This window comes from Petromyzon marinus, chromosome 3, assembly GCF_048934315.1.
Source record: "Petromyzon marinus isolate PM22_M1 ecotype Great Lakes invasive population chromosome 3, UKy_Petmar_22M1.pri1.0, whole genome shotgun sequence".
Lineage (NCBI taxonomy): Eukaryota > Metazoa > Chordata > Hyperoartia > Petromyzontiformes > Petromyzontidae > Petromyzon > Petromyzon marinus.
In genome coordinates, this window is record NC_133669.1 from 19957148 (window position 1) to 19984129 (window position 26982).

The window sequence follows — 26982 nt, forward strand, 5'->3', positions numbered from 1 at the left end:
ACTTGTATTCGACATCCGTCGGTCTTTTATTTTACAAAACATTTTTACAGAATCAATTTGCCGGTACGTGTGCCATGCGCACGCGTGTGGCCCACGGTAGGAAATCTTATTTTTTAAATCTCTCTCCCGTCGACGGTTGCTTCCCTCTTGATTTAGTTTGTTGTCCTCCCCTTCCACCCAGTTGTCTTCGTGAACGATGCACAACACGTGCCATAAACCCAGTAAACATGGCAACGTCGGTGCAACGTTCGCGTGTGGTTGGAACAAGTGAGCCAACGTTGGACCAACGTTGGGTCAACGTTGGCCGGGAAGTGGCTAAATGGGTCCTGTGTTGTAGTCCTTCGAGGCGTGATTGCATCTTCGGGGAATTTTGTTCCTGCGCGTAAACATCCAGTACCCGGTCCACCGCCTCTTTGAGCCGACGGCTTCGTTGTATAAGTGCCCCCATGTGTGTTTGATTACGCACGTGTAGCTGTCGTGTGAGTGGTGCGCGTGTGTGATTATGCATTTTCCATGAGGCATACCGATCTTGCACCTCCCCCCCTCTCCTCCCTCCCTGACGTTGGCATCTGCACGGGAACTGTTGAGCAAGCGGTGGCCCAACGTTAACAACGCTCCCCATGGGTTGTAACTAAGCGCGTGCGCCGTAAGAGAATTAAATGAATCCGCGACGGAGTGAATGATAAAAAAAATTCACGTCGAAGGAATCCAATCGGCGTCAAATGGGCGGCCTAATGTGGGGGGGGGGGCGCTTTTTCTTTCCACAAATCGTCTCTTTAGATCCAGAAACTGCGTGACGGGAATCACTTTAACGATTTAAAAATATATTCTAAATATCACAGCTATATGTTCGAGCATGGATCAAGCGTGGATCAAGCTTTGTAGCCTTAAAAATCGGTCGATTCTCCTGTGATCGAGCATCGGTTCGTGATCGTCAATTCCCGTTTAATAAATTCCTTATACGGGCAAAGCCATGCCAAATTACACCATATATGGGCCTACAACATTAAACATAATTTATTATTAATTCTGTCGCGGATTCATTTTATCTTGTTACAACGCACGTGTCATGCTCAAAAGCGTAAAAGCGCATAAAAGTGCACACATTTCCCAAACTGTGATGTCCACATCAGCGCCTGAAACAAACACCAATAAATCAGAGAGCAGGCCCAATGGCTGATTTGTCATCATTATCCGCCCAACACCCCTTTCAATGTTGGGCACACACTAATATATACCCCCCTGCCCTGTTCCTACCACACCCGACACGAAGATCTCTTCCCCGTATGTTACAAACCAGCAAGCGAATCAATCGATTTCCCCATTCACTTGCAGCAGGTCATTTTGCCCGAATCTAGGCAAGGTCACGACCAGAAATGTCTAAGCGATTCCAATGCTGTACGGTACATACGTAGTAGGCATACATTGGGGTGGTGTGGGTGGCGGTGTCGTTTGCAAAACAATCATCAGCAAACGTAGTAGTAGTGGTGGTAGGCTTCCGCGACCAACGTTATCATTCGCGAATTGGCTCCTCTGAGATTTCGGGACGTGTGGGTGTGGACGTTCATGCTGAAGCTGTGCACCCACCACCGGCCCGACCACGGCCAAACCCATCAAAGTTTGTCCACGTCACGGGTAAAACGTGGCGAATAATTTGCTTATTTGGGTTTCGCTTTCAATTTTTGTTACGCTCGATTTGCAGAGCGACCGGGATTTTCTTTTTCTTTCTGAAAAGACAAAAATCGATGGGAAAACATTTGCCCCGCGACTTGGACAACTTGGATCTGTTTGGCTGTGTCGCGTGGTTGGAAGGTTCTGTCTTTCCGATTGGCTTTATACCCACACGACCATAACCACCCCCCCCCCCCCTTCAAAAAAACTATCGTGAATCAGAATTCAGAATTGCCTGCGGTATAAACGCAACATGTCCCGGCGCCTCCAGTTAGCGCGGTCGGCTAGGTACGTGCGTTAAGCATTTACGTAATCTGGACCCGAAGAAAGAAATCGTTGCGAAGCGGAGCAAAGATTTGACACTGTCGTTGTTTTTTGTTGTTTTTGTGGAGTCCTTTCTCCTCTCTCGCTCTGTCGCTCTTTCCCCACCGCGGAGTTTTTGGCACCACTTCCCCACGGGCAGCGGTTGTGGATTTTGCATCATAGCAGTTTAATTCTGGGCATGGAGAGACCGAGAGAGAGAGAGGAAAGAGAGAGAATGGAAGAGCTCGAGGAGATGATTAGGAAGAGAAGTGTGGACACAGGAGAGAGAGAGAGAGCGAGGAGAGAACTAGATGGGAGAGGCAGAGAAGACAGGAGGAGGGAGTGAGCTCAGAGAGAGAAAGAGAGAGGAGAGGGACGCTGGAAGAGGGGAAAGCGAGGAGAGAAGTATTTGGAGCGGTTGAGAGAGGAGATGAGAAATAGACGGGAGAGAGTGAATAGAGAAAGTGAAAGAGATTAAGAGAGGATTAGGAGAAGAGGCGGAAAAGAGAGAACGTGCTGAGAGGGCAGAGTCGGGGGAGAGAGATGTAGTGTGTGCTGAGGACTGCGTCTACAGTATCCATGGAGTTTTTGTTCAGTTCCTCACTCGGACGGATAGACACAAAAGCACATGCTCTCAACCCCGACACTCGCTCTCTCTGTCTCTCAACACACACACACACCTGCAGACATCTTCTCTCACACACTCCCTCATACTCCTTCAAATACAAAGATCCCCCCGTGTAGCCTGTAACAGACTGCTGCGGCGAATGCTGTTAGCGAGCGGCACCTATGAAGGCCGCCACGGCTCACGAGGGGGTGGGTGGCCAGCACCAACGCCCGGCCGCCTTTGCCTCCCCAGTGGCGATGTTCACGACACACCGCACCAGGTACTCGTGTGAGGCTGAGTCGAACTCGGTGAGGCCCAGCACCGGTTCAGATAATCGTCACTTGGTGGAATCGAACTCGGGAGTCGCCGTGTTCGTAGCTGCAGCGCGCCAACCACGGTGCCACGGCTCCCCCATTTCTCTCACACTCCTCTCTCAGGCACTCGTTTACTCTCAACACTCTTTTGTTTAAGAGGAATCGGCCAAGCATCCCCAATGTCGCAGGAGCAGCAGCCTCCTGAAAAACGAGTCTCGAGACCAGGGCGAGGGGTTTCCTGAGTACACAAAAACGAATGGCATCATATTATTAATCTATTAAATTCTTGCGTACGACGGCATTTTATTCAGGAGCTAAATGCCAGATGTGGAGATCTGCTGCTGCTGGCTCCGACGAGAGGGCTTCAGTAGAGAGAGAGAGTTCGTGTCCTTTTGCTGTTCCTCCGTTGATGGAGCACGGTGGTCTACTCTGTGATCTCGAGTGTGGCTTGCATGGCCACAATCGCATTGTGGCTCATCTTCAAATTTGCAATTATTATTACTGCAGCAGCATTATTACCATATTCTCTGGATTATAAGCTCTACTTTTTTTTTGAAATCTCTAACAAAAAATTTGGGCTCGTATATTCCAGTGTGTATGTGTGTGTTCGCGTGTTAGTGAGTGGGGAGCGGTGGCCGTAATGGTTAGCACGTTACGCTACGAACCTGGCGACCTGGGTTCGATTCCTGCTCATGGCCACCAACACCGGTGACGATTATCTGAACCGGTTGTGGGCCTCCTCTAGTTAGACTCAGCGTCAAATGAGTACCTGGTGCGGTGTTTAAACATTGCCACTGGGCTTAGTGCTGACCACTAACAAACCTCGTGTACCGTGCCGGTCTTCACAGGTGCTACTCGCGAGCAGCACTCGCCCCCAAAAGTCTGTTAAGGCTACACGGGGGGGATCTTTTGTCTTTGTGTGACCAAATTTGCATACACGTATTGGCATCGGGCACGAGGGGCTTGGGATGCGTATTACTTTCCGGAGCGCCTTACAATGCGGAGAATTCGGTCACAATGTTCTCGGAGCACACTCCGTGATGTCTCGCTCCCACAGTCGCTGGGCCCCCCCTGCATCTCTCCGTCACGCCAACGAGCCGCCGCGCGATGTGTTCCGAAATAAACAACCCGTTTGTGTTTCGGGGAAACTCCCCTCCGTCTCCCTCGTTGACACGGAGCCCCTTTCGAAATATAACGAGCACTCCTAAATTGGTCGATGTGGCGGGTTGTGGTGGTGGGGGGGGACACGAGACGTTTACAGCTGAATTGCCGCATTCATTTTTGCATTCCGCTCGTTCCGCTCGTTCCCCATCCCCGAGAGACACAAACTCGCTTGTGTGCTTCTCCGTACCAGACGATAGCCTCGCCGAATCTCAAGGCTCCGCTTGTTTACGAGGAGGGTGCCCGCCACTCCGCGGATGCTCGTCCACCCGATTCCGTTATTCGCGAGCGGGTTCATTTCGCTCCACGCGCGGCAGTCGGCGGGCGTCTGAAATGCCGGAGAGAAACGCTCAAAAGCTCCGCAACGGATGGGATTCAAGAATCCACCGGTGCCTCACCGCGGCAGTGAGACGACGACGCCTCTGGTGGTTCTACGGCAGTCTCCCGCGTGAGCTCTCGCCAGGTTCGGCATTGCTTAGCCTCGGGAGATCTCTGATCGTCGGTAGGAGGAGGGGAAGGGGGCGGGCGGGCGGTGATGGGAGGGGTGCAGCACACGTGTCTCCCTGTCACGTTAAAAGTCCCTGTGAGTGATGGGCGTCACACCCCGTTAGTGCTGGGTGGGGGTGGGCGGAGATGGGGGAGGGAGGCCCTGGGTGACGGATGGCCTTGGCTGAACCGTGGGTTCGCCTCGCAAATGCGGGCCCCTCTCGTTCATCGCTGAGCCACGTTCTAAGCCGCTGCCCCGATCGAGGCCTTCCACGCGCCATCGTCATCCTCATTTGTCCTGCGACGATGCAATCCAGTCCGCTCGTGCACGCATCCCCGCAGCGGTCGTGTTCTCAGATGTGTCCCCTCCTTTCGGCTGCCGTTCTGTGCCACTCTGTCGCTAAAAATGTCGACCAGCAGCCACCACACCTTCGGGTGATGGCGTGGACCTGCCCAGACCCACATTTCAGAAACGGTCAACATGATGACCCTAAACCAAACTTATTGTTGTATTTTACCAAGCAAGGACCCACTGAGCTATGTAGCAATTTTTTCAGAAGCGACCTGGCCACAAATGATAGCTCAACGAATTGGCTTATCATCACGTGGAAATTTATAGCAAACAAATGCTCCAAACGCGTGTCTGTAAATGTGGAGGGAAAAACCGGAGGGCCAAGAGAAAAATCCACGCGACCACGGATGTCTTCCACGTGTTCATTTTTTACCATCTCTGGATCGAGCGTTCACCTCGTGATTTTTCTTGCACTTTTTAGCTTTTGCTCGAATATATATTTTTTTGTCAAGACAACTCGAATGGACTTGGGTTTTGTCTCGGAGAAGCCATCAGGTCAAAAGATCACTAGGTTTATTTTTAAGTGGGTCAGCTGAGCCCATCATCATCATCATCCATCATAATCGATGTTGTAATTGTATCATCCCCATCGTCAATAATCAAATCAAAATCTAATATCATTCTATTATCAACACCATTATCAATTATGAAACCACAATCAAATCATCACCACCATTGTGTCATCGTCAATCATCAACATTGTATCATCATCACGCCCATCATCATTGTATCATCATCACCTTCACAAAAAAAGGTAAAATCATCATCACACAAGTTAAACAGAGAACAGAATTCAAAAACTCAAAAAAAAGATTTCAACTCCGGTAACGATTCTAGCAACTCAGAAAAGAATTCATCTCGGAAAAGAATTCTAGCAACTCAGTAAAGAATTCTAGGAACTCAAAAAATAATTCCAATCAGATAAGAGCTCTAGCAACTCAGAAAACAATTCTAGCAACTCAGAAAAATAATTCGAATCAGATAGGAATTCTAGCAACTCCGAAAATAATTGTAGCAGCTCAGGAAAAATATCAACTCAGGAGATAATTCTAACAACTCAGAAAATAATACGTTTGTACAAAACGTTAGGGGGTACACTACTCACGGGCCTTACTTTGATCAGCCCACTGCTGGAGGAGGGCCTCCCCCTGTGGTATGCGACCCGTTGGGGCTATCTGGACTGTACCCTTTGACCTTTTCTGGCTCGTCAGAGGAAACCCGAGTGCCTGGAGAAAAACCCTATGCGTTTGATGGGGTTAACACTGAAATCTGCACGTGCGGGGCTGCTTGCTGTGCTGCTCTCCTGCGAAAGGGCCTCCGTGGTCAGCTGAAATACTCGCGTGCTTCGGGCAACTGCAATGCTTCCCCTGACTTGGCTCCTTGCAAAGCATCATGGGTCTCCTTCCGCACAATTTCCATGAGCCGCAAACATCTCCCATATTCCTCCGCATTGTAAGACGCTCCGGAGAGAGTGAGGCACAACCCCAAAGTTTGTGCCCAGCGTCAATCGCGTCATCCGAATCTGGTCACACGAACAAACAAAGACAAATATCCCCCCCGTCTAGCCTCAACAGACTGTTTGGGCAAGTGCCGTTAGGGAGCGCCTATGAAGGCCGGAACGGCACACGATGGGGTAGGTGGCCAACAACCACGCCCGACCGCATTTGCATCCCCAGTGGTTATGTTTACACACCGCACCAGGTACTCATTTGAGGATGAGTCGACCGAGGGGAGGCCCAGGCCGAGTTCGTAGCGCAGCGCGCTAACCGATACGCTACCGCTCCCCACACTCGCGTACAAAAGACAAAGATCCCCTGTGTAGCCTTCACAGACTGTTGCGGCAAGTGCTGTTGGCCGGATGAAGGCCACCTCCTCTCACGATGCTGCGACGCCGGAATTCCGCGCACGCCAGGTGGACGCGTGGTCTCTCGCGACGCGGACTCCATTTCTCGGCTGCCACTCCGTCACCGTTGGCCATCATTGGCCATCGTTGGCCATCGTTGGCCACCGTCCGTTCCGGCCACTGACGTGCCCTGCCCGTTGCCCACTTCCAACCTGCTTGAGCCGCCCCCCCCCCCCACCCCGACTGAAACGTCTGTGAAAAAGAGCTTCATAGCTTCATCGGATTCCTCCAGTCTAAATACAGATTCTGATTCTTTATCGTGTGGATGCTTTAACACGGGGGGCGGGGGGGGAGAGCGGGGAATGCCACTTCTAATCTGGAGAATACGGCATCACCGTAGCGATCCGTTATTTGATGAAACAAACATAAATAAGTGTACGCAATATTCTGCCTGACCGCATGCAACTCAAAAGTATATTTTGAGTTTTGAAGCAACTCTTTTTACCGACTTGTGTATGTCCGATATGTGGAACTTCTTTCGCCACCGTACGTAGCCAACCGTGCTCCTCGGAGGTGCGGGTGGGGAAGGACAACAAACTAGACACAAAAAGCAGTTCTAAAGACTTTATTCTTTCTGTTTGTGGAACATTTTTTAAATCTCAAATAATATTTTGTTTCATACTCCAATGTGCCATTGGGTCGGTCAGGGGTGGCTCTCCGATGGCCTTTTCATTGTCTTCAAGAATATTTATGAAAAGACGATGTCTTTTTTATTTCTTTAAACAGTTATAACAGAAGAGAGAAAAAAACCCCATTAAGCAATTAAAACTTTAGGAAATCTTACAGTGTCATTGCTTCGCAACTCTTGGACGGGTTACGCACATTAGCCGGCCGAACGGCCCTTCCTTATTATCTTGACCGGTTTCAACATTCAGTAATTTTTGCGGTCCATTCGCTCGTTTAATGTTGCTGCTGTGTTATCGTCTGAGTGTATGCATGTACGTTGAACTTGAGCGGTGTAGTGCATAGTGAAGTGTAGTGTATAGTGGAGTGTAGTGTATAGTGAAGTGTAGTGTATAGTGAAGTGTAGTGTATAGTGAAGTGTAGTGTATAGTGAAGTGTAGTGTATAGTGGAGTGTAGTGCATAGTGGAGTGTAGTGTATAGTGAAGAATGTATGCAATTTTAAACACGAGTTTTCAATTGAGTATAGTGTATAGTAGTGTAGTGTAAAGTGAAGTGTTTTGTAATGTATAGTGGCGTATATAGCGTAGTGTGTAGTGTACAGTGCAGTATGTATGTTGAACTTCTTTCGCACCGTATGTAGCCGACCGTGCTAATCGTAGGTGCGGGAGAAGGACAACAAACTAAGCGCAAAAAGAAGTTCTAAAGAAATGAGTTTTGAATCTAGATGATGATTTAAAAGTGCATAGCTCCAGTGGCTTCCTAATTTCGGAAGGAAGAGCGTTCCAGACGGCCGCCGAAGCGCGTCTGGAAGCGCGCGACGCGGTGACCGCCGTCTTTGTCCGACGGTTCACCAAAAGCCGCCGCCGCTGCTGTTGCGAGGATGAGCGGAGTTGTCGCGATGATGGTTTATGCCCCGTGACGAGATCGGCGAGGCTTTGTGGCGAGCACTTTGCGTGGTGTAATGAGTGCGACCTTAACGTCACTGGCTGTGTAGGCATCTCGGTGTGAATGTGGCGAGGCAGGGGCGTGTTGTGCGACGATGGTGGTGGCGATGTGTTGATGTTGTGGCTGGGAGGAGGAGGAGGATGGTGGGTGGGTGGATGTGGTGCTGGGGGGTGGTGGGGGCGGTGGGCAGAGGAAGTGAGAGGAGGCTGCTGGTTTAAGCTGCGTTTTGTTGGAATGTCTTTTGTGATGAACGAGAGGGGAAGGGATGGCAGGCAGATGGTCCGAGCCACTTAACCAGCCAGAGCGTAACCCCCCCCCCTACTCGTCCCCCCCCCTACTCGTCCCCCCCCCCTACTCGTCCCCCTCCTGCACACCCCCCAACGGTTCCCACCAACAACCACAACCAGCCCCCTGCCCTCCTCCTCCTCAGCCCCCATCATCATCCCATCACCTCCTCTAGCGACCGGGGGGGGGGGGGGTTAATCCTCGTCAGCTGCCCGCACCGGAACGACGAAGCGGGGCGCGGCAGCCCCCGACGGCCGAGTGGAGGTGGCGGCTTCACGGGGAACGAACTCCAAAGACAAAGATCCCCCGTGTAGCCTCGAGAGACATCTTCTTTTTCGGGCAAGTGCTTGCGAGCGAGTAGCAAGCCTGGATGGCCGGGCACGGTCACCCACGAGGGGGGGGGGGGTAGGAGTGGTGGTGGACAAGAACCACGCCCGGCCGCCTTTGTCTCCCCAGTGGCGATGTTCGCTGCGCACCGCACCAGGTCCACACACTCGCGTGAGGCGGAGTCGAACTTGGCGAGGCCCAGGACCGGTTCAGACAATCCATCACCGGTTGTTTCGTGGCCGTGAGCGGGGATCGAACTCGGGGGTCCGGCCGTGTTTTCGCAGCGCGGGGCGTTGCGCTCACCGCTGCACACGTCGCAGGGGCAAGCACGACAAAGATTGACAAAGACGGACGAACAAACACGCGCGTTACGTATACACACACACACACACGGACATGTGCACACACGTTCACACAGAGACAAAGATCTCCTTCCCCCCACCTCCGTATTGCCTTAACTGGCTTTTGGGGCAAGTGCTGTTAGCGAGCACCTTTTACACACACACACGTACGCACGCACAGGAGCGCACACACACACACGTGGACACGCGCACACACAAACACGTGGACACACACAAACACGTGGACACACACGTGGACACAAACGTGGACACGCGCACACGTGGACACGCGCACACACACACACACGTGGACACGCGCACACACACACGTTGACACGTGGACACACACACACGTGGACACACACACACGTGGACACGCGCACACACACACACGTTGACACGCGCACACACACACACCTTGACACGCGCACACACACACACCTTGACACGCGCACACACACACGTGGACACGCACACGTGGACACGCACACGTGGACACGCGCACACACACACGTGGACACACACACACGTGGACACGCACACACACACGTTGACACGTGCACGCGCTGGCCTTGATTAAAGGGCGAGTGGAGATCCGTCCGCGAGTTCCTGTGCCGCTGCTGCGACTTCCTTCCTGCCTCCCTCACCCCCCTGCTCACCCCCCTGCAAACAAAAACCGACCCCACCACCGCCCCCCCGACTCTAGACAAAATGTCACAGAAAGAACACAGACAGACAGAACATACACACACAGAACATACACAGAACATACACACAGAACATACACACACACAGAACACACACACAGAACATACACACACAGAACATACACACACAGAACACACACACAGAACACACACACAGAACATACACACAGAACATACACACACAGAACATACACACACAGAACACACACACAGAACATACACACACAGAACATACACACAGAACATACACACAGAACACACACACAGAACATACACACACAGAACATACACACACAGAACACACACACACACAGAACATACACACACAGAACACACACACACACAGAACATACACACACAGAACATACACACAGAACACACACACAGAACATACACACAGAACATACACCCACAGAACATACACACAGAACATACACACACAGAACACACACACACAGAACATACACACACAGAACACACACACATAACACACACACACACAGAACACACACAGAACACACAGACACAGAACATACACACACAGAACACACACACACAGAACATACACACACATAACACACACACAGAACACACAGACACAGAACATACACACACAGAACACACACACACAGAACATACACACAGAACATACACACACACAGAACATACACACACAGAACATACACTCACAGAACACACACACACAGAACATACACACACAGAACACACACACACAGACCACACACACAGAACACACACACAGAGAACATACACACACACAGAACACACACACACAGAACATACACACACAGAACACACACACAGAACACACACACACAGAACATACACACACAGAACACACACACAGAACATACACACACAGAACACACACAGAACATACACACACAGAACATACACACACAGAACATACACACACACAGAACATACACACACACATAACATACACACACAGAACATACACACACAGAACACGCACACAGAGAACATACACACACACAGAACACACACACACAGAACATACACACAGAACACACACACACAGAACACACACACACAGAACACACACACACAGAACATACACACAGAACATACACACAGAACATACACACAGAACATACACACACACAGAACACACACACAGGACACACACACAGGACACACACACAGAGAACATACACACAGAACATACACACACACACAGAACACACACACACAGAACACACACACACACAGAACACACACACACAGAACATACACACAGAACATACACACAGAACATACACACAGAACATACACACACACAGGACACACACACAGGACACACACACAGAGAACATACACACAGAACATACACACACACAGAGCACACACACACAGAACACACACACACACACAGAACATACACACACAGAACACACACACACAGCACACACACACAGAACACACACAGAACACACACACACACACAGAACATACACACACAGAACACACACACACAGAACACACACACACAGAACACACACAGAACATACACACAGAACACACACACAGAACATACACACACAGAACATACACACACAGAACACACACACAGAGAACATACACACACAGAACATACACACACAGAACATACACACACAGAACATACACACAGAACATACACACAGAACACACACAAAACATACACACAGAACATACACACACACAGAACATACACACACAGAACACACACACACAAAACATACACACAGAACATACACACACACAGAACATACACACACAGAACACACACACAGAACACACACACAGAACACACACACAGACAACACAGAACACTCACACAGAACTCGAAAACAACACTCACACAACACTTACACACAGAACACTCACACGGAACACTCACACAGGCACAGAACACTCTCACTTACACAACACTCACACATACGCAACACTCACACACACAACACTCACACACACAACACTCACACACACAAAACACTTGCATACAAAGAACACCAGAACACACACAGAACACTAACACAACACACACAGAACACTGACACACAGAACACTCACACACAGAACACAAAACATGCACACATTCACACAACACACACATTCACACAAACACAGAACACTCTCACACACAGCGTACACACACAAACAACACACACAAACAAAACATACATAACACACACAGAACACACACACACGACTCACACACAGAATACACAAACACAACACTCACACACGGAAAACTCACACAGAATACACAGACAGAGAGAACACACACACAACACACACACAGAACACACATTGACGCACAACACAAACAGAAAACTCTCACACCCAAACAACACACACGCAATACACACACACAGAACACCCCTCTACACTCCCACCCCAACCAACACACTCATCACGGTCGAATCGTAACCAAACACGAACCTTAGTAACTATATAATTATAAACCTCTCACCAGAAAAAAACCTAACATCCTGAATCCTAAAACTTAACCAAACCATATCCCTGAACGAACCCAATTCCTAACTACTGTATATTCAAACCCACATCCTGACCCTAATCAAATCCTAACGTGAACCAAACCCAAAACATAACCACAGCCAAACCCAAATCCTAATTATATCCAGACCCTAATGGGAACCAAACCGTAATCCTAACCAAACCCTAATGGTAACCAAACTCAAATGCTCACCGCATCAAAACCCAAATCCTTGCCGTGATCCCTTCATTCTAACCAAACCCTAACCAAATCCAAATTCTAAAACCCACTCAAATCCTAACCAATGAAAACTAGCAACAATCGTACCCAAACTCAAACCCTAACAAGAACCCCAAATGCTGTACAAACCCCAACCCTAACACTCTCCCTCGATAAAATCCATACGCTATAGCTCATAACTCTGATCAAACCCCAAAGGTCTGACCAACCCCCCCCCCCCCCCGGCTCTAACTTTAACCAAACGCCAACGTTAACCTCTCCTCACCAGACAAAGTCGAACCCCTAAACCAAATCCCCAAACAAAAACTCTCGCCAACATTCAACTATAGGACCACAGAACTTGGGCAATTGTTTCTATTGCACCGGCTCTGGTTGCCTTCCCCCCCCCCCATCGCTCAGTCCTCGGTTCCCAGCCTGCCTCTGAATCATTCTCTCGCTCTCTCCGTCCCCACTCCGTTCGGAAAGTTCCCCGCAATCGCCCCCTTAACATCTTCCTCGAGAAACAACACAACGCCGCACACACACACAAAGACGAGACACACACACACACGCACACACAAAAAGCCCCGCATCTGAAAGGGTGGCCCAACGAGCTCCCGCTGGACGAAGGATGTCGAATCGAGCACGAAAGGGGGAATTGAATATTCCATTGCGGCCGGGGCTCGGCTCACACTTCGCCATTCGTTCCGATTCTTCGCCATTCAACGACGACTGCCCCCACCCCCACCCACCCCCTCACACCCCCACTTCCACCGCCCCCCCCCTGCCCCCCTTTTTACACCGGCCGTTCACCATTCACCACGGTGGGCAGTCAGTGGTGTGGGTTGTACAACAGCAAGCCGGAGACAAATCCAGCTCACGGTGGTTATTGCCGACACCCCCCTCCCCTGCCGCCGCCGCCACTCCAACCCCACCACCCTCCCTCCTTGCCTCTCTCTTTCTTCTCGGCCACGGACTTTTAGTCACAGCCTGAGATGTTTTAGTTTTTTATGGGGGGGGGAGAGGGGGGGTCAGTGGGTGGCACTGGGCATAAACAAATGAAGAGAAAAGTAAAAACGTTGTAGGGCACCCAAATAGCCAAAGATGGTGGGGGGTGTGGTCCCAGGTTTGTAAACGGAGTCCAACCACCACTCCGCGGAGTTAGGGGCACACGCGTGCCGATGGGGGAAGACACGGGGGGGGGGGGCCCGAGATCAGATGAGTTGTCGTTGTACGAACAAACCGTGGTTGATGATAATGACGATCATCATCAGGGGTCGGGCAAACAAAATAAAAGAGGGGCCAAAAATCCACGCGACCACGGGGAGAGAGAGAGAGATACGCAGACTCCAAATATACAGCAGCAGGCGTCAGGGCCAGGATTGAGCCCCATGAGCCCCCTGCAAACCAGGCGTAGGCAGTTAACATCTCGCCACCGTGGCGACACTACCACCATCATGATGACTACAATCGTCCCCTCACCCCACCCCCCGCAGCCCCTCTAACCAGCCCCGTCTTGTCCAGTCGACACCAGGTGCGAGAGTCGGCGGCTGGAGACGGCTGCAGCCACTTCCACAATTGACATCCTCCCGCGAGTGAGGAGAGAGAAACAATAAACCGCCCTCCCCACCCCACAGACCACAAAACCTGCGGACAAAAGGCAGAATCCCTGGGAGAGGCGTCCTCAATAAAACAGAGGGCGCGCTTCCAACAATGAGGGGCAAAGCTCGCACCTGAGGGGGGGGTGGGGAGTGGGTGTGGATCGTCACTCCGAGAGGGTCGAGAGGCTTTCACGGCGACGTGCCACGAGCCGAGGAGCAGCGCGCTCGAGCGTGGCTCATTCGTCCGCCGCTCCCTCTGGTTCGCCGATGGTCAACGCTATTATCTGTTGTTTATTTTGCCGATGATCTACGCTATTTATCTGTTGTTTATTTTACCGATGATCTACGCTATTATCTGTTGTTTATTTTTTACCGGGCAAGGCCCGTCGAGCAATTACTGCGTAGCGCTTTTTTTTGTTGTTGTTGCAGAAGCGACCTGGCCACAAATGACAGCTTTAGCGAGGTGGCTCGTTGTCGCGTGGAAATGTTACATTGCAGGCAAATGATCTTAAACGCGTGACGTTGATTCTAAACGTTGGAGGGGGGGGGGGAAACCGGAGGACCCAGAGAAAAATCTAAAATTATAAACTACACTTTTTATTTTACAGGTAAGGCCCACTGAGCTCTATATAGTTTCTTTTCAGCAGCGACCTGGTCACAAATGATAGCTCAACGAAGCGGCTTATCACGTGAAAATGTATTGAAGGCTAATACTCTAAATGCACGTTGATTCAGAGTCCGTACCGAATAGAGATGGAGAGACGCAAACTCGAAATATACAGCAGCAGGCGTCGGGGTCGGGATCGAACCCACGACCTCCAGTACACCAGGCGAGGTAGTAAACATCTCTCCATCGCAGCACCCCAACATAACAGCCCCCTCCACCAACCCAATCGACAACGCTGCTCCGTCCACGAAAGCCCCCTTCCCAGGCCGCTAAGGTCACAATATTCCGTGCTACTTCTGGGTTTTTCCGTCGATCTAGGACCCATGCGTAGAACAGAGAGGGCCTTATCCCACAAACTTGCGTTTGGCAATGTACCGGCCTTGGATCTGTGCGAGTCTGTGGGTCTCTCTCTCTCTCTTGCTCTCTGTGAGTCTGTGGCGATTTTGTGGCGTGAAAATACAAGAGTCTTGCCTCGGAACTTCGAGCACTGGGCAGTTTCGCCGGCGTTGATTCAACCAAGCCCGACTCTGCCGATGAGACGCGGAATGTCCAGACCGGTCCAGAGTGTGTTTCCTTTTTGTGTTGAACCAATGCTGCCGGGGTTCTGCGCTCCCTCCCAGAAGGCGATGTCATTGATGGGATATAGAAAATGCAAAGGAGGCGAATGATCTGCTTGCTTATTGTAGGACGCAGAAATCACGCGTCCACTGAACACGGTATATAAGGCGTGTGTGTCTCGTGTTTGTGTGTTTGGTGTCACTGATCCGTTTGGTGTTTGTGTATCGATGTGGTGTGTGTGTAAGGCGTGTGTGGGGAGCGGTGGGGTAGCGGTAAGCACGCCGCCCTACGAACCCGGCGACCCGAGTTCGATTCCCACTCGCAGCCATCAACGCCGGCAGTGACGATTATATGAACCGTTCCCGGGCCTCCCCTAGGTCGACTCAGCCTCAAATTAGTACCTGGCACGGTGTGTAAACATCGCCACTGGGGGAGACAAAGGCGGCCGGGCGTGGTGCTGGCCACCCATCCATCCCCATCGTGTGCCGTGCCGGCCTTCATAGGTGCTACTCGCTAACAGAACTTGCCCCTACAGTCTGCTAAGGCTACACGGGGGATCTTTGTCTTCATGGTGGTCGGGTGGGGGGTCAGAGTCCGTACCGAATATCTTGATAAAAACCCAACAAAAGCCACGGGGTGCAGGACTTCAGCTCTCCGAGATATATTTCATTGTGGTACCCCACAACCATCTGAATTTCCTCCCCCACTTCCCTTGGGGGGAGTACGAATTATTTTCCGTAGCTCAGCCCCATCTGAAATTAATCCGCCGCCTGTTTTAACAATCACAGCGATTATTCAGTTCTGCCTCCATGTCTCGCCCCCTTCTCAACCTTCCCCCGCTGACTCTCCTCCCCCTCCCTGTGTGTGTGCTGATCAACTCTGGAACTCGCTCACCATCTCTGACCGTATGCAAAAGAAAAACGACAAAGAGCCCCGGTGTAGGCTGTAACAGACTGTGGGGGGCACGTGCTGTTAGCGAGTAGCAGCTATGAAGGCCGGCACGGCACACGAGTGGGTGGGTGGCCAACAACCACGCCCGGCCGCCTTTGTCTCCCTCGTGGCGATGTTTACTACACACCGCACCAAGTACTCATTTGAGGCTGAGTCGACCGAGGGGGAGGCCCAAAACCGGTTCAGACAATCATTGCCGGTCTTGGCCGTGGGCGGGAATCGAACTCGGTTCGATGGGTTTGTGGCGCAGTGCACTAACCGCTCCACCACCACCACAACAACAACAACCGCCGCCATTCACTACACACTCGTTGACGCGGACGTCACCGCAGCGCTTGTGCCAGGCTAGGTGCACGTTTGAGGCCACGTGCAGGCCACATCCACACACACACCACTCACACACACACACAAAAGTTAATCGCCTCCCCCGCACCATTTCTCTCCACCCCCACCGTTACCCCCCCCCCCCATCCCTGCCCTCTCTCTCATCTCCCGTCACCGTTTCATAAGTAAATTCAGAGCACGCCTCCTCCACCTCCTCCCTTCTCCTCCTTTGCCTCTGTGCTCACTCGCACACAAAGCCCAGGCCCTGTTCACAGCGCGCAAGCCATTGTGTGCCAGAGATCCTGCCAAGCGTGAGAAGCCTACCGGCTACAGACCCCCGCCCCCCCTACCCACCTTGCCCCACGTTCCTCCTTGCCCCCCACAACACGTATGTATGTCATGTGTGTCGAACTGTTGAACTTCTTTCGCACCGTACGTAGCCAACAGTGCTTTTAATCGGAGGTGCGGGAGACACCCCCCCCCACTCTCCATTCTTTACAGTCTCCCTCATCATCACTCTCTCCACTACCAAACAGAGATAAAGATCCCCCGTATAGATTTTAACTATTGGGGCAAGTGCTGTTTGCGAGCACCTATGAAGGCCGGAACGGGCGCACGAGAGGGCGGGTGGCCAGCACCACGCCCGGCCGCCTTTGTATCCCCAGTGACGATGTTTACACACCGCACCAGGTCCTCATTTGAGGCTGAGTCGACCTAGGAGAGGCGCAACACCAGCTCAGATGATCGGTGGCCGTGAGCTGGAATCGAACTTGGGCGACCGGGTTCATAGTGCAGCGCGTTAACCGCTACGCTCCCGCCACCACTACCACCTGCACCATCATCCGAGATCTAACCCACTCCCCCTTACATAACGCCTAACCTTAACACCCATGCATCACCACCCGCAGAGGACGAGAGTAAGGGTTAGAGTTGGAGGCCAGGGGTTAGTGTACAGAAGCGCACGGTATGCACGATTATAATTGCATTCGCGTTTAGATGTGGGGGTGAGGATGTGAGGAGGTTCAAGGCTTTAGAGGTTTTGTGTCTGGGGGGGGTGTGTGTGTCGAGCGATGCCGTGTGTACCCCGCGTGTACGGAGCATGCCGTGCGGAGTCACACGCCACGGTGGCGAGATGTTAACTACCTCGCCTGGTATGCAGGAGGTGGCGGGTTCAATCCCGACCCTGACGCCTGCTGTATATTTGGAGTTTGCGGGTTTCTCTCTCACCGTGGTCGCGTGGACATGCCGTGGACTTCTCACCTCCTTAAACAAATGTGAGATGTTAACTACCCTCGCCTGGCGTGCAGGAGGTCGTGGGTTCGATCTCGACCCTGACCCCCCTGTATATTTGGAGTTAGGCGAGTTCTCTCTCTCTCTCTCTCCCCGTGGATTTTTCTCTGGGTCCTCCGGCTTTTCCCTCCGCATTTAGGAACACACGTTTAGTGTATTTGGCCACTGCTATAAATTCCCACGTGATAATAAGCCACTTCGTTGAGCTATCATTTGTGATTGCCAGGTCGCTTCTGAGAAAGAGCTACATAGCTCAGTCGGCCTTATCCTCGTAAAATAAAAACAAATTTTAAAGTTAGTTCACATCCTGATCTTCACATCATTGTCTTTATCTTCACAGTGGGCCTTACCTGGTAAAATAAACAATAGTTCATAGTTTTAGGTGAGTGTAATCCCGCACGGGTGGAGGCACTCCAATGGTCGCGCAACTCCCTTCGTTAGCCGTGGGTGTCGAGGAAGGCGCCACGTAGCCTCGCTGCACCAGAAGAAGGTGGTCTCACAGCGAGAGTGCGGACTGACATCACCCGTCGCTTCTTGAAGATGGTACAGGGCAGCATTCTTCATTCGCAAGGCCCCCCGTGGGCCACTGGCACGGTCCCCTGGTGGCCTTTAGTGCGGTCCCCTGACGTGCCCCCCCCCGACAATACAACAAAGCAATACGCAAATTGTGAAACACCCCCCGTCATCATCATCATCATCATCGCGCTGCTGTCAAACCCCAACAATGGTTTTCAAATGGTGTGGCGGCCCTCCTCGCGCCGATTGATGTCTTATTGGCGAAAATGCGCCACACCTCTGAAAATGATTGAAGAACACTGGGATAGAGCGTTGCCCCTTCGCACGCGAGCGTTGGGTTTTATCCAGGTGCTCCGATGTCCTCCCCACACGTATAATAAGCATCCATCATTACTCGGCTGAACACATCCTAATCTGTACATGCACCTCTCTGTGTGTTTTGCGAATTCACAACATTATAATATCCTTCTTTGGTATGGAATTTGAAATAGAAAGCAGCAACAGGCTACAATTGTCACCACGTGGAGTAGTCCACTTGTTCACCCATGTTGTATTGGGCGGCCATCGGTGATATATATACACACCTGATAGTGTCCAGCTCGCCGCAATAACAATATCAATAATATTGTTAGTTTTGCGAACCGTGTGTACTGTGTGTGTGTATTGTGTGTGTGTACTGTGTGTGTGTACTGTGTGTGTGTGTGTACTGTGTGTGTGTACTATGTGTGTACTGCGTGTGTGTACTATGTGTGTATACAATGTATACTATACGTGTACTGTGTGTGTGTACTGCGTGTGTGTACTATGTGTGTATACAATGTATACTATACGTGTGCTGTGTGTGTGTACTGCGCGTGTGTACTATGTGTGTATAGAATGTATACTATACGTGTACTGTGTGTGTGTACTGCGTGTGTGTACTATGTGTTATACAATGTATATTATACGTGTACTGTGTGTGTGTACTGTGTGTGTGTACTATGTGTGTACTATGTGTGTTCCACGTGTGTCTTGGCTGGGCCGCCTGGCTGGCGCGGTGCCCTTGGGGCACCACTCGCGCCGTTGTGAATCTCCGAGCCAAGAGGAGGCGAGGGGTAGGAGGAGGAGGTGGAGGGTTGAAGGGGCCCGGCGTCGCTCGCAGACGCAACGCCCAGATCACGAGAGGAGTCCGGGGAAAATAAAACCCAGCTGCCCAAAAATAACACCGCCTCTACCACCGCCGCCGCCGCCACCACCGCCCAGGCCCCCACATACCTGGTTAGGCACGGGGTACCGGAGACAGCGGCCCTCAGTGACTGCCTCCACCCCCCCCACCCCCCCGCGCATGCACACAGTGCCTCAGTCTGTCTCTCTCTCTCTGTCGTGTTTCTTGTCTGCGCCGGTGTGTCCATTCGCCGCCGACCGAAATCTCGGGATGCTCCTGGTCACTTGTCATGCAAGAAGTTCAACATACATGGAGAGCTCTTGCCGAACGCCACGACACGGAACCGCGGTCCGATCCGATGCAGAACCCTCAGCCCCATCCGACACGGAACCCTCGTCTCATCAAAAACGGAATCCTCGTTCCATCTGACACAGAATCCTCGGTCTCATCCGACACGGAAACCTTGTCCCATCCGATACAGAATCCTCCGTCCCATCCGATGCAGAGCCCTCGTCTCATCCGACACAAAATCCTCGTTCCATCTGACGCGGAACCTTTGGTCCCGTTCAACACAGAACCCTTGGCGGGCACCGCCACCGCAGTGGTTTCATGGCTCGCGGACCGTTGAACTCCACCACGCCAGGTTCAGCCACGGCCCCTGAGCTGTCAAGGTCCTGGTTCTTGCGTTTGATTAACAACGGACCGGGGACCCCAGCGTTGACACTGGGGGGAAGGGGGGGGCGAGCGGGTGGAGCTGGGTTGACCTATGACCCTACGACGGGCTTCCTGACTCACAGAGACACACTCAGGGGTCCTGTCCACCCAGACTCCCCGTGGACCCATTGCCACATCCCCTCCCCCACCCCTCCCCCCAACCCATCCGTCAACCAACACCCCCCCCCCCCATCCATACAAAAATATTCCGTAAAAATACAGCTCATTCATCCCACATCACATGTAGACACGGATATGTATACACACACACTCGCACAAAGATCCCCCTATAAGTCATAGGGGGACTATTGGGGCAAAGGGATGTTGTCGGATGGTGTGGCCGGCACCTTTCCCGGTCGCCGTTTCCTGCCGAGTGCCGACGCTCGTTGACGCACCGCGCCCGAGCCGACTCGGCGAAACTTTCCGGGCGCTCTTCAGACATTCGCCAACGACGTCGGCCGTGAGCGGGAATCGAACTCGGCCCGCCGGGTTCGTGGCGCAGCGCCAGCCACGGCGGGGTGGGTGCCTTAGTTGGGGTGCTACTCGCTAACCGCACTTGCCCCAAACAGCCTTTGCAGGCTACCCGGGGGATCTTTGCCCCCGCGCGCGCGCTCTCGCGTCTGTACGTCGACCCCCCTCGCCTCCGGACGCTTCCCGTCTGTGGCCACTTTGCGCTCATTAAACCCCAACATAAATAAATAAATAAAGTTTGCCGCCACCCCGTCCTCGGGAAAACGAAAAAATATAAAACGAGTTCATAATGTGGGGAGGCGCCCAGATGTTTCCGTTAAAACTCTCCACGGCGCCCGCCGCCCCCCCCCCCCACCACCGCCGCCTTACAGCCCCCCCCCCATCCCCCGAGCCGTGCGGGAGACCCCCACGTCGCTTCTCACGGAACGGCGCTCAGGGCAGCGGGTGGCTCACAATGGCCGTGTCGGAGACCTGAAGCCGACGCACGGATGAGCATCTCGCTGGTCGATTCTTGGGCCCTGGTTTCCTTCGCTCTCGGGTTCACAGTGGCCGTGTCCGTGGCTCAAGACGCACAGCTGAGAACTGAGCGTCGCTCTCTCTCTCTCTCTCCATGTCTTGAGGTTCATAATGGCCGTGTCGGAGACACAAGGCCGGCACGGCTGAGATTCCGGGGGACAAAGCCCTGCTGCTAGGAGATTCATAATGGCCGTGTTAGAGACGTTGAGCGGACAGCGTCGACAGCCTGGGTTTGGATCCAGCCATCAGAGCCGCTTGCGATTAAACCAATGTGTCGAGAGTAGCCTGGTCAACCGTAACCAAATCGCAAGGAAGGTGGCAGCCCGACGTCTCGAGACATGGGCCATGAGGAACATTCAGAAGGGGAGAGAGAGACCCAGATCCAGCATCGCTCATCTCAGCTTTGCCAGCTCATTGTTTCCGACATGGCCATTGTTGTGAACCGCCTGAGAGAGAGAGAGAGAGAGGCAGAGAGAGGGAGGGAGAGAGAGGCAGATACAAAGAGCTGGCGTGCAAAAACCCAGGGTCCCAGCGTTGCCAGCTCCGGGTCTCCGACACGGCCATTATGAGGGCCCCCCCCCCCCCCCACCACCACCATTCCCGGCTCGCCGCGCCGGGTAGGATTAGTGGCGGGGCCGGTGAGCGCCGGGCCGGTTGTTTAAGCGGCTTCACGCCTCGCCAGCGGAAAGGCGGCGCCGGGGGCGGCCGCGGCAGCGATTCGTTCGTTCGTTCCTTCCTTCCTCGCCCGGTTGCTCAGTCGCCAGCGAGCGACCTGGGCGCGGCGGAGTGATCGTAAAGTAAAAGAAAACTTACCACAGTGCCCCCCCTACCACCCCCGTCCTCGCGCCCGCGTCTACGCTGGCAGCTCCCGGGGGCGGCGGTGGAAATTCCACATTCCTGCGGCGGGGACCAATGACTGCGTAGTAGTAGTAGTAGGACGACCGTGGTCAGCTTCCCAAGAAGTGGTGCGACTTATTTCATCGACACCTGGGAGAGACGATTATGTTGTTGGCGATTATGATGAAGACGGTCACGATGATGATGGGCCTGGAGTGGTGGCGCAGTGGTTAGCGCGCTGCACTCTGAATCCAGCAAAAAAACAAGTTCGATCGCCGACCAACGGCTCAACAACATCGGCTGGCGAGTGGCACCCCAACCAGTCCAGAGTCTTCCTCCAAGCAGGATTTGAACTCTCGTGACCTTGCGACTGCGAGGAGTGTTACCACAGCGGCACCCTGACGAGGATGTTGTCGTAGTAATAATAATATTTTTTAAAAGGTGTTATGTTTTAAATCGGAATGGAAATAACACGCAGCCTAATAGCCATTTTTTCAAGACTAATGTCTCCCATCAGTGGATGTTTATTAAATTACTCATCCTTGAAGTGATTTCCACATGGATTGGATTCGTTTAAACCAAAGCCACTGGGCGCCTCTGATGGCCTGAGGTTATTATGGGCATGAGTCCAGGTGGCATTTCAACCTCACTGGGACTCGTCAGCAAGGCTTAGCCTCATAAACTAATGCCGCTTGGGTGTCTTTTTTTTAATGTCAGACGCACGCACACTCACGCGTGCAGCGTAAATCGCACAGTGCTCATTTATGACCTGAATTTCCGTCTGCGAGCCGTCGGGAGCGACGGCTCGCAGTGGTTTGCGCACGGCGCTACAAACACCTGGCTTTGACCCCCGGCTAACGTCGGGGACATCCGATTGGCGGGCCCTAGGCCACCCCTACACCTTGGCCACCCGTACTTGCTGGGAATCATTGCGTGCGGAGGTCTTTATCCAGCACTCGAGAGGAGTGGCGATCCACGACTTCCCGATGCTTCCCATGACCCCGAATCTTGCCCTTCAACTTTGGCCTATGCTCTGTGAGTCACACAATCCCTCTCTCTCTGCCCCCCCCACCCCCCACCCCCCACCCCCCCACAGACATACATATTTACAGACACGGATGACGAGGAGATCCGCAAGGTCGCCGGTGAGTACCGACATCGCCCGCCCGCCCACCCGCCTGGAATCATGGGAGGTTACCCAGAGTGCCTTGGTGGCTCGGGGGTTGGAAGTGGCGCTAGGAAACCGGGCACACGTTTGCAATGAGTTAATAAACACCACACTATGAACCTGGTATTGGCCAAACATTTAAATATAAAAAAACAATATGCAAAAAAAACGTAAATTAGCAGCAACACCGCCCCCGCAACTGCAAAATCTTTGGCAGGACCCTCCTGGCAAAAACACTTGGGGATGCTTTCTCGGGTAAACAACTCGAACGATAATGATAATGCAGCAATGCAATGAACAATAATTTATTAACACGGCACACGATTTGGATGCGGATGCAGCGGTACAAAAAAGCCGGCGCAGTTTTCCGCTTGAATGAGCGCTGGAGGCGATGGGGGGTGGGGGGGGGGCGGCGGGGTGGGGGGGGCGGGGGGGTGGGTGGGGGGGGCCCTAAATGCGCTGCGTCGTGGCTACACATTACACGCAACGTTCGGGTCAAGTCTGTTGTGAGCACATGCTGCTGGTCCGATCCGGCCTCGGCAGATTTCGTTGGCGCTAACGCCAAAGCACGGTCGGTTGGACCACCCCCCCTACCCCCCATTCCTCCTCCTCACCGTCCTGAACTTGAGTTCGAGTCCCGAGTCTGCTGGTGCTTTGGTGGGGTGGGGGGGGAGGTCATCAACATCGTCCGCTGCCGTTGTTTTGCATCGCGGGGCCACCATAGCGTGAAGCGATCGGCCGAGAAAACCGGTCGAGGCGGTGACGCCTCGCGATGAACGTGCCGAGGTTCTTTTGGCTTCTCCGTCTGGGGGAACCGGCAGCGGGGAAACGACACGGCCGTGACGATCGGCGGCTCTGACTAGCCCAGCGCGGTCGAACAACAACAACAACAATCAGAATAAGAATCACCCCCCGCGTCCAGCCACGTTGACGGGGGAGGCAATCCTCCCGGGGTAAAGCGAGCATACGGCCACATCTTCGACGAAGAGCGTCGGGTCACTGTGTGGGAGCCGGGTCGATCGCCGTGTCGCGGTGAACGTGAGCGATGGAGATACGGCGGCTTGTGGAGCTGAAGGGAGGAAGGTTCCTTCACGGCGGTGGTGATGGTGGAGACGACGACGATGATGATGATGATGTCTGTAATGGCGCGGCGCAGGCTCCCACATGGTGAACACAAACTGCTCGGCGGCGCACAATCGGCAAGCGCTGTCGTGCAAGATGTCGGTGGAGTACGAGACCTTCGTGAAGTCCGGCAAGAAGTGAGACGCACGCTCACGTACACACACTCACGTACACACACTCACGCACCCTCACACACGCACACGCACTCGCGCACCCTCACACACTCGCGCACCCTCACACACGCGCGCTATTGCATGCACACGTACGCACACTCACGTCCTGCTTGCTGTGCTGCCCATTCCCGCCCCCCCCCCCCCCCCCCGCAGGTGGTTCTGCCACGTGGACGATGACAACTACGTGAACGTGGAGGCGCTCAGGGCGGCACTCTCCTCCTTCTCGCACACACACGACTTCTACGTGGGGCGGCCATCGCTGGATCGGCCCATCGAGGCCACCGAGCGCCTCTCCCCCCACGTCTCGGTAAGCGGTTGCTCCCGGCAACCGGGCCTCACAGGCAACGAGGCCTCACGGGCAACTAGGCTTCATGGGTAACCGGGCCTCATGGACAACGAGGCCTCATGGGTAACTAGGCCTCACAGGCAACCCGGGCCTCATGGGTAACTAGGCGTCAAGGGCAACTAGGCCTCATGGGCAATAAGGCCTCGCAAGCAAACAGGCCTCACGGATCACCGGGGCCGTGAATCAGACGGCGAATAGCGCGCCGTTGGTCAATAATGCGCACCGCAGCATTGACCAGGGCAGCCGCCGCATTCGAACCCGCTGGGGCCGCAGTCACGGCCACCCCGATATCAGCAGGGCCCACCCCCCGTCACCAATGGCTTGTCGCACAGAACCAGCGAGGTCCTATGGAGCAGCTCATTTCGGAGTGAGAGAGAGAGAGAACTCAGCGTCACATGGAGAGAGAAGAGTTTTCCGTTGAGTCATATATTCCGTGGCTGGCTTTTTGGCAGCAGAGTGAGGATAATCCACCATTATACCGTACCGCTATGTTCCCACCGGCACACTTTCTCTGTCCACCAGCCCGCGCTGCCACAGCGTGGTGTAAGCGTTGTTCGATTCGAATAACTGGCCCACGACCTGGCACAGGCTCGGGTTGGCCCTCGTTCAGCAGTGGATCGATGGAGGGCTGTCCGTGCACGGAGAGCAAGGCTGGCAGCATCGGGCTTTTTCCATTTGGTTTTTCACGGTTTTAATAACAAAAACCCGATCATCTCAGATGGCCAAAAATCCGGTTTTATTCGGTTTTATTGCCTGTTAATCCCTCTAATTGTAGCCCCCACCAAAGAGAAGAGAATCAACACGTTCCGCTACAAGATGATGGTCAAAGGTCACAAGACGCCGATGGAGCATTTGGCCGTCCGATGGCAGCGAGTGGCCCGAGCTGCAAAATGAATGTGTCGATGTTGATGGTGGAGCGGTAGTGTTGTGGTTAACGCGCTGCGCTACAAACCCGGCGATCCAAGTTAGATTCCCGCTCACGGCCATCTGAACCGGTTATGGGCCTCCCCTAGGTCGACTCAGCCTCAAATAAGTACCTGGTATGGTGCGTAAACATTGCCACTGGGGAAACAAAGGCGCCCAAGCGTGGTGTTGGCCACCCACCCCCTCGTGTGCCGTGCCGGCCTTGATAGGTGCTACTCGCTAATAGCACTTGCCCCAACAGTCTGTTAAAACTATACGGTGGATCTTTGTCTTTGCCTTGGTTTGGTCCTGGTTTGGTGGAGGTGACGGTGATCGTGAAGGCTATGATGATGATGATGTTGTTGATGATGAATGTTTATGATGATTATGGTGATGATGATGATGGAAATGATGATGACGATGTGCCATCTCCCCCCACAGCACACGGTCACGTTCTGGTTTGCCACGGGAGGTGCCGGGTTCTGCTTGAGCCGCGGTCTCGCGCTGAAGATGACTCCGTGGGCCAGGTGAGTGCCGCCTGCCGTGGGGTTGTGGGCCCCCCGTGTGCGGTGCGCCGCGGTGGTGTGGTGTGGTGACACGGTGTGGTGTCGTGGTGGTCTAGAGCTCTCTGTCTCGGCGTGGCGCACCCTGACGCAGTGCGGTATCACGGTGCGGTGTGGCGTCGCGGTGTGACAGTGCAGTGTGGTGTCGCGGTGTGACTGCGTTAACACGGTGCAGTATTGTGGTGCGGTGACGCGGTGACGCGGGGCGGTGACGCGGGGCGGTGACGCCGTGCGGTGTGGCAGTTTGGTGAAGTGGTGCGGCATCGTGGTGTGGTGACGCGGTGCATTGTGGCGATGTGGCGACGTGGTGCGGTGTCGTGGGGCGGTGACGCGGGGCGGTGACGCCGT

The 26982-nt window shown here is 53.2% G+C and overlaps 1 protein-coding gene across 1 annotated transcript in view; it reads left to right on the top strand.

Moving 5' to 3' along the window:
• LOC116956645 (beta-1,3-N-acetylglucosaminyltransferase radical fringe-like) overlaps positions 1-26982 on the top strand; it is a 42191-nt gene that overhangs the window by 5256 nt on the left and 9953 nt on the right. The window contains exons 3-6 of the mRNA XM_032978420.2: positions 23456-23504; positions 24684-24786; positions 24976-25129; positions 26513-26598. Coding sequence (XP_032834311.2) covers positions 23456-23504; positions 24684-24786; positions 24976-25129; positions 26513-26598 — 392 coding nt within the window. The remainder of the gene's footprint in view (positions 1-23455; positions 23505-24683; positions 24787-24975; positions 25130-26512; positions 26599-26982) is intronic.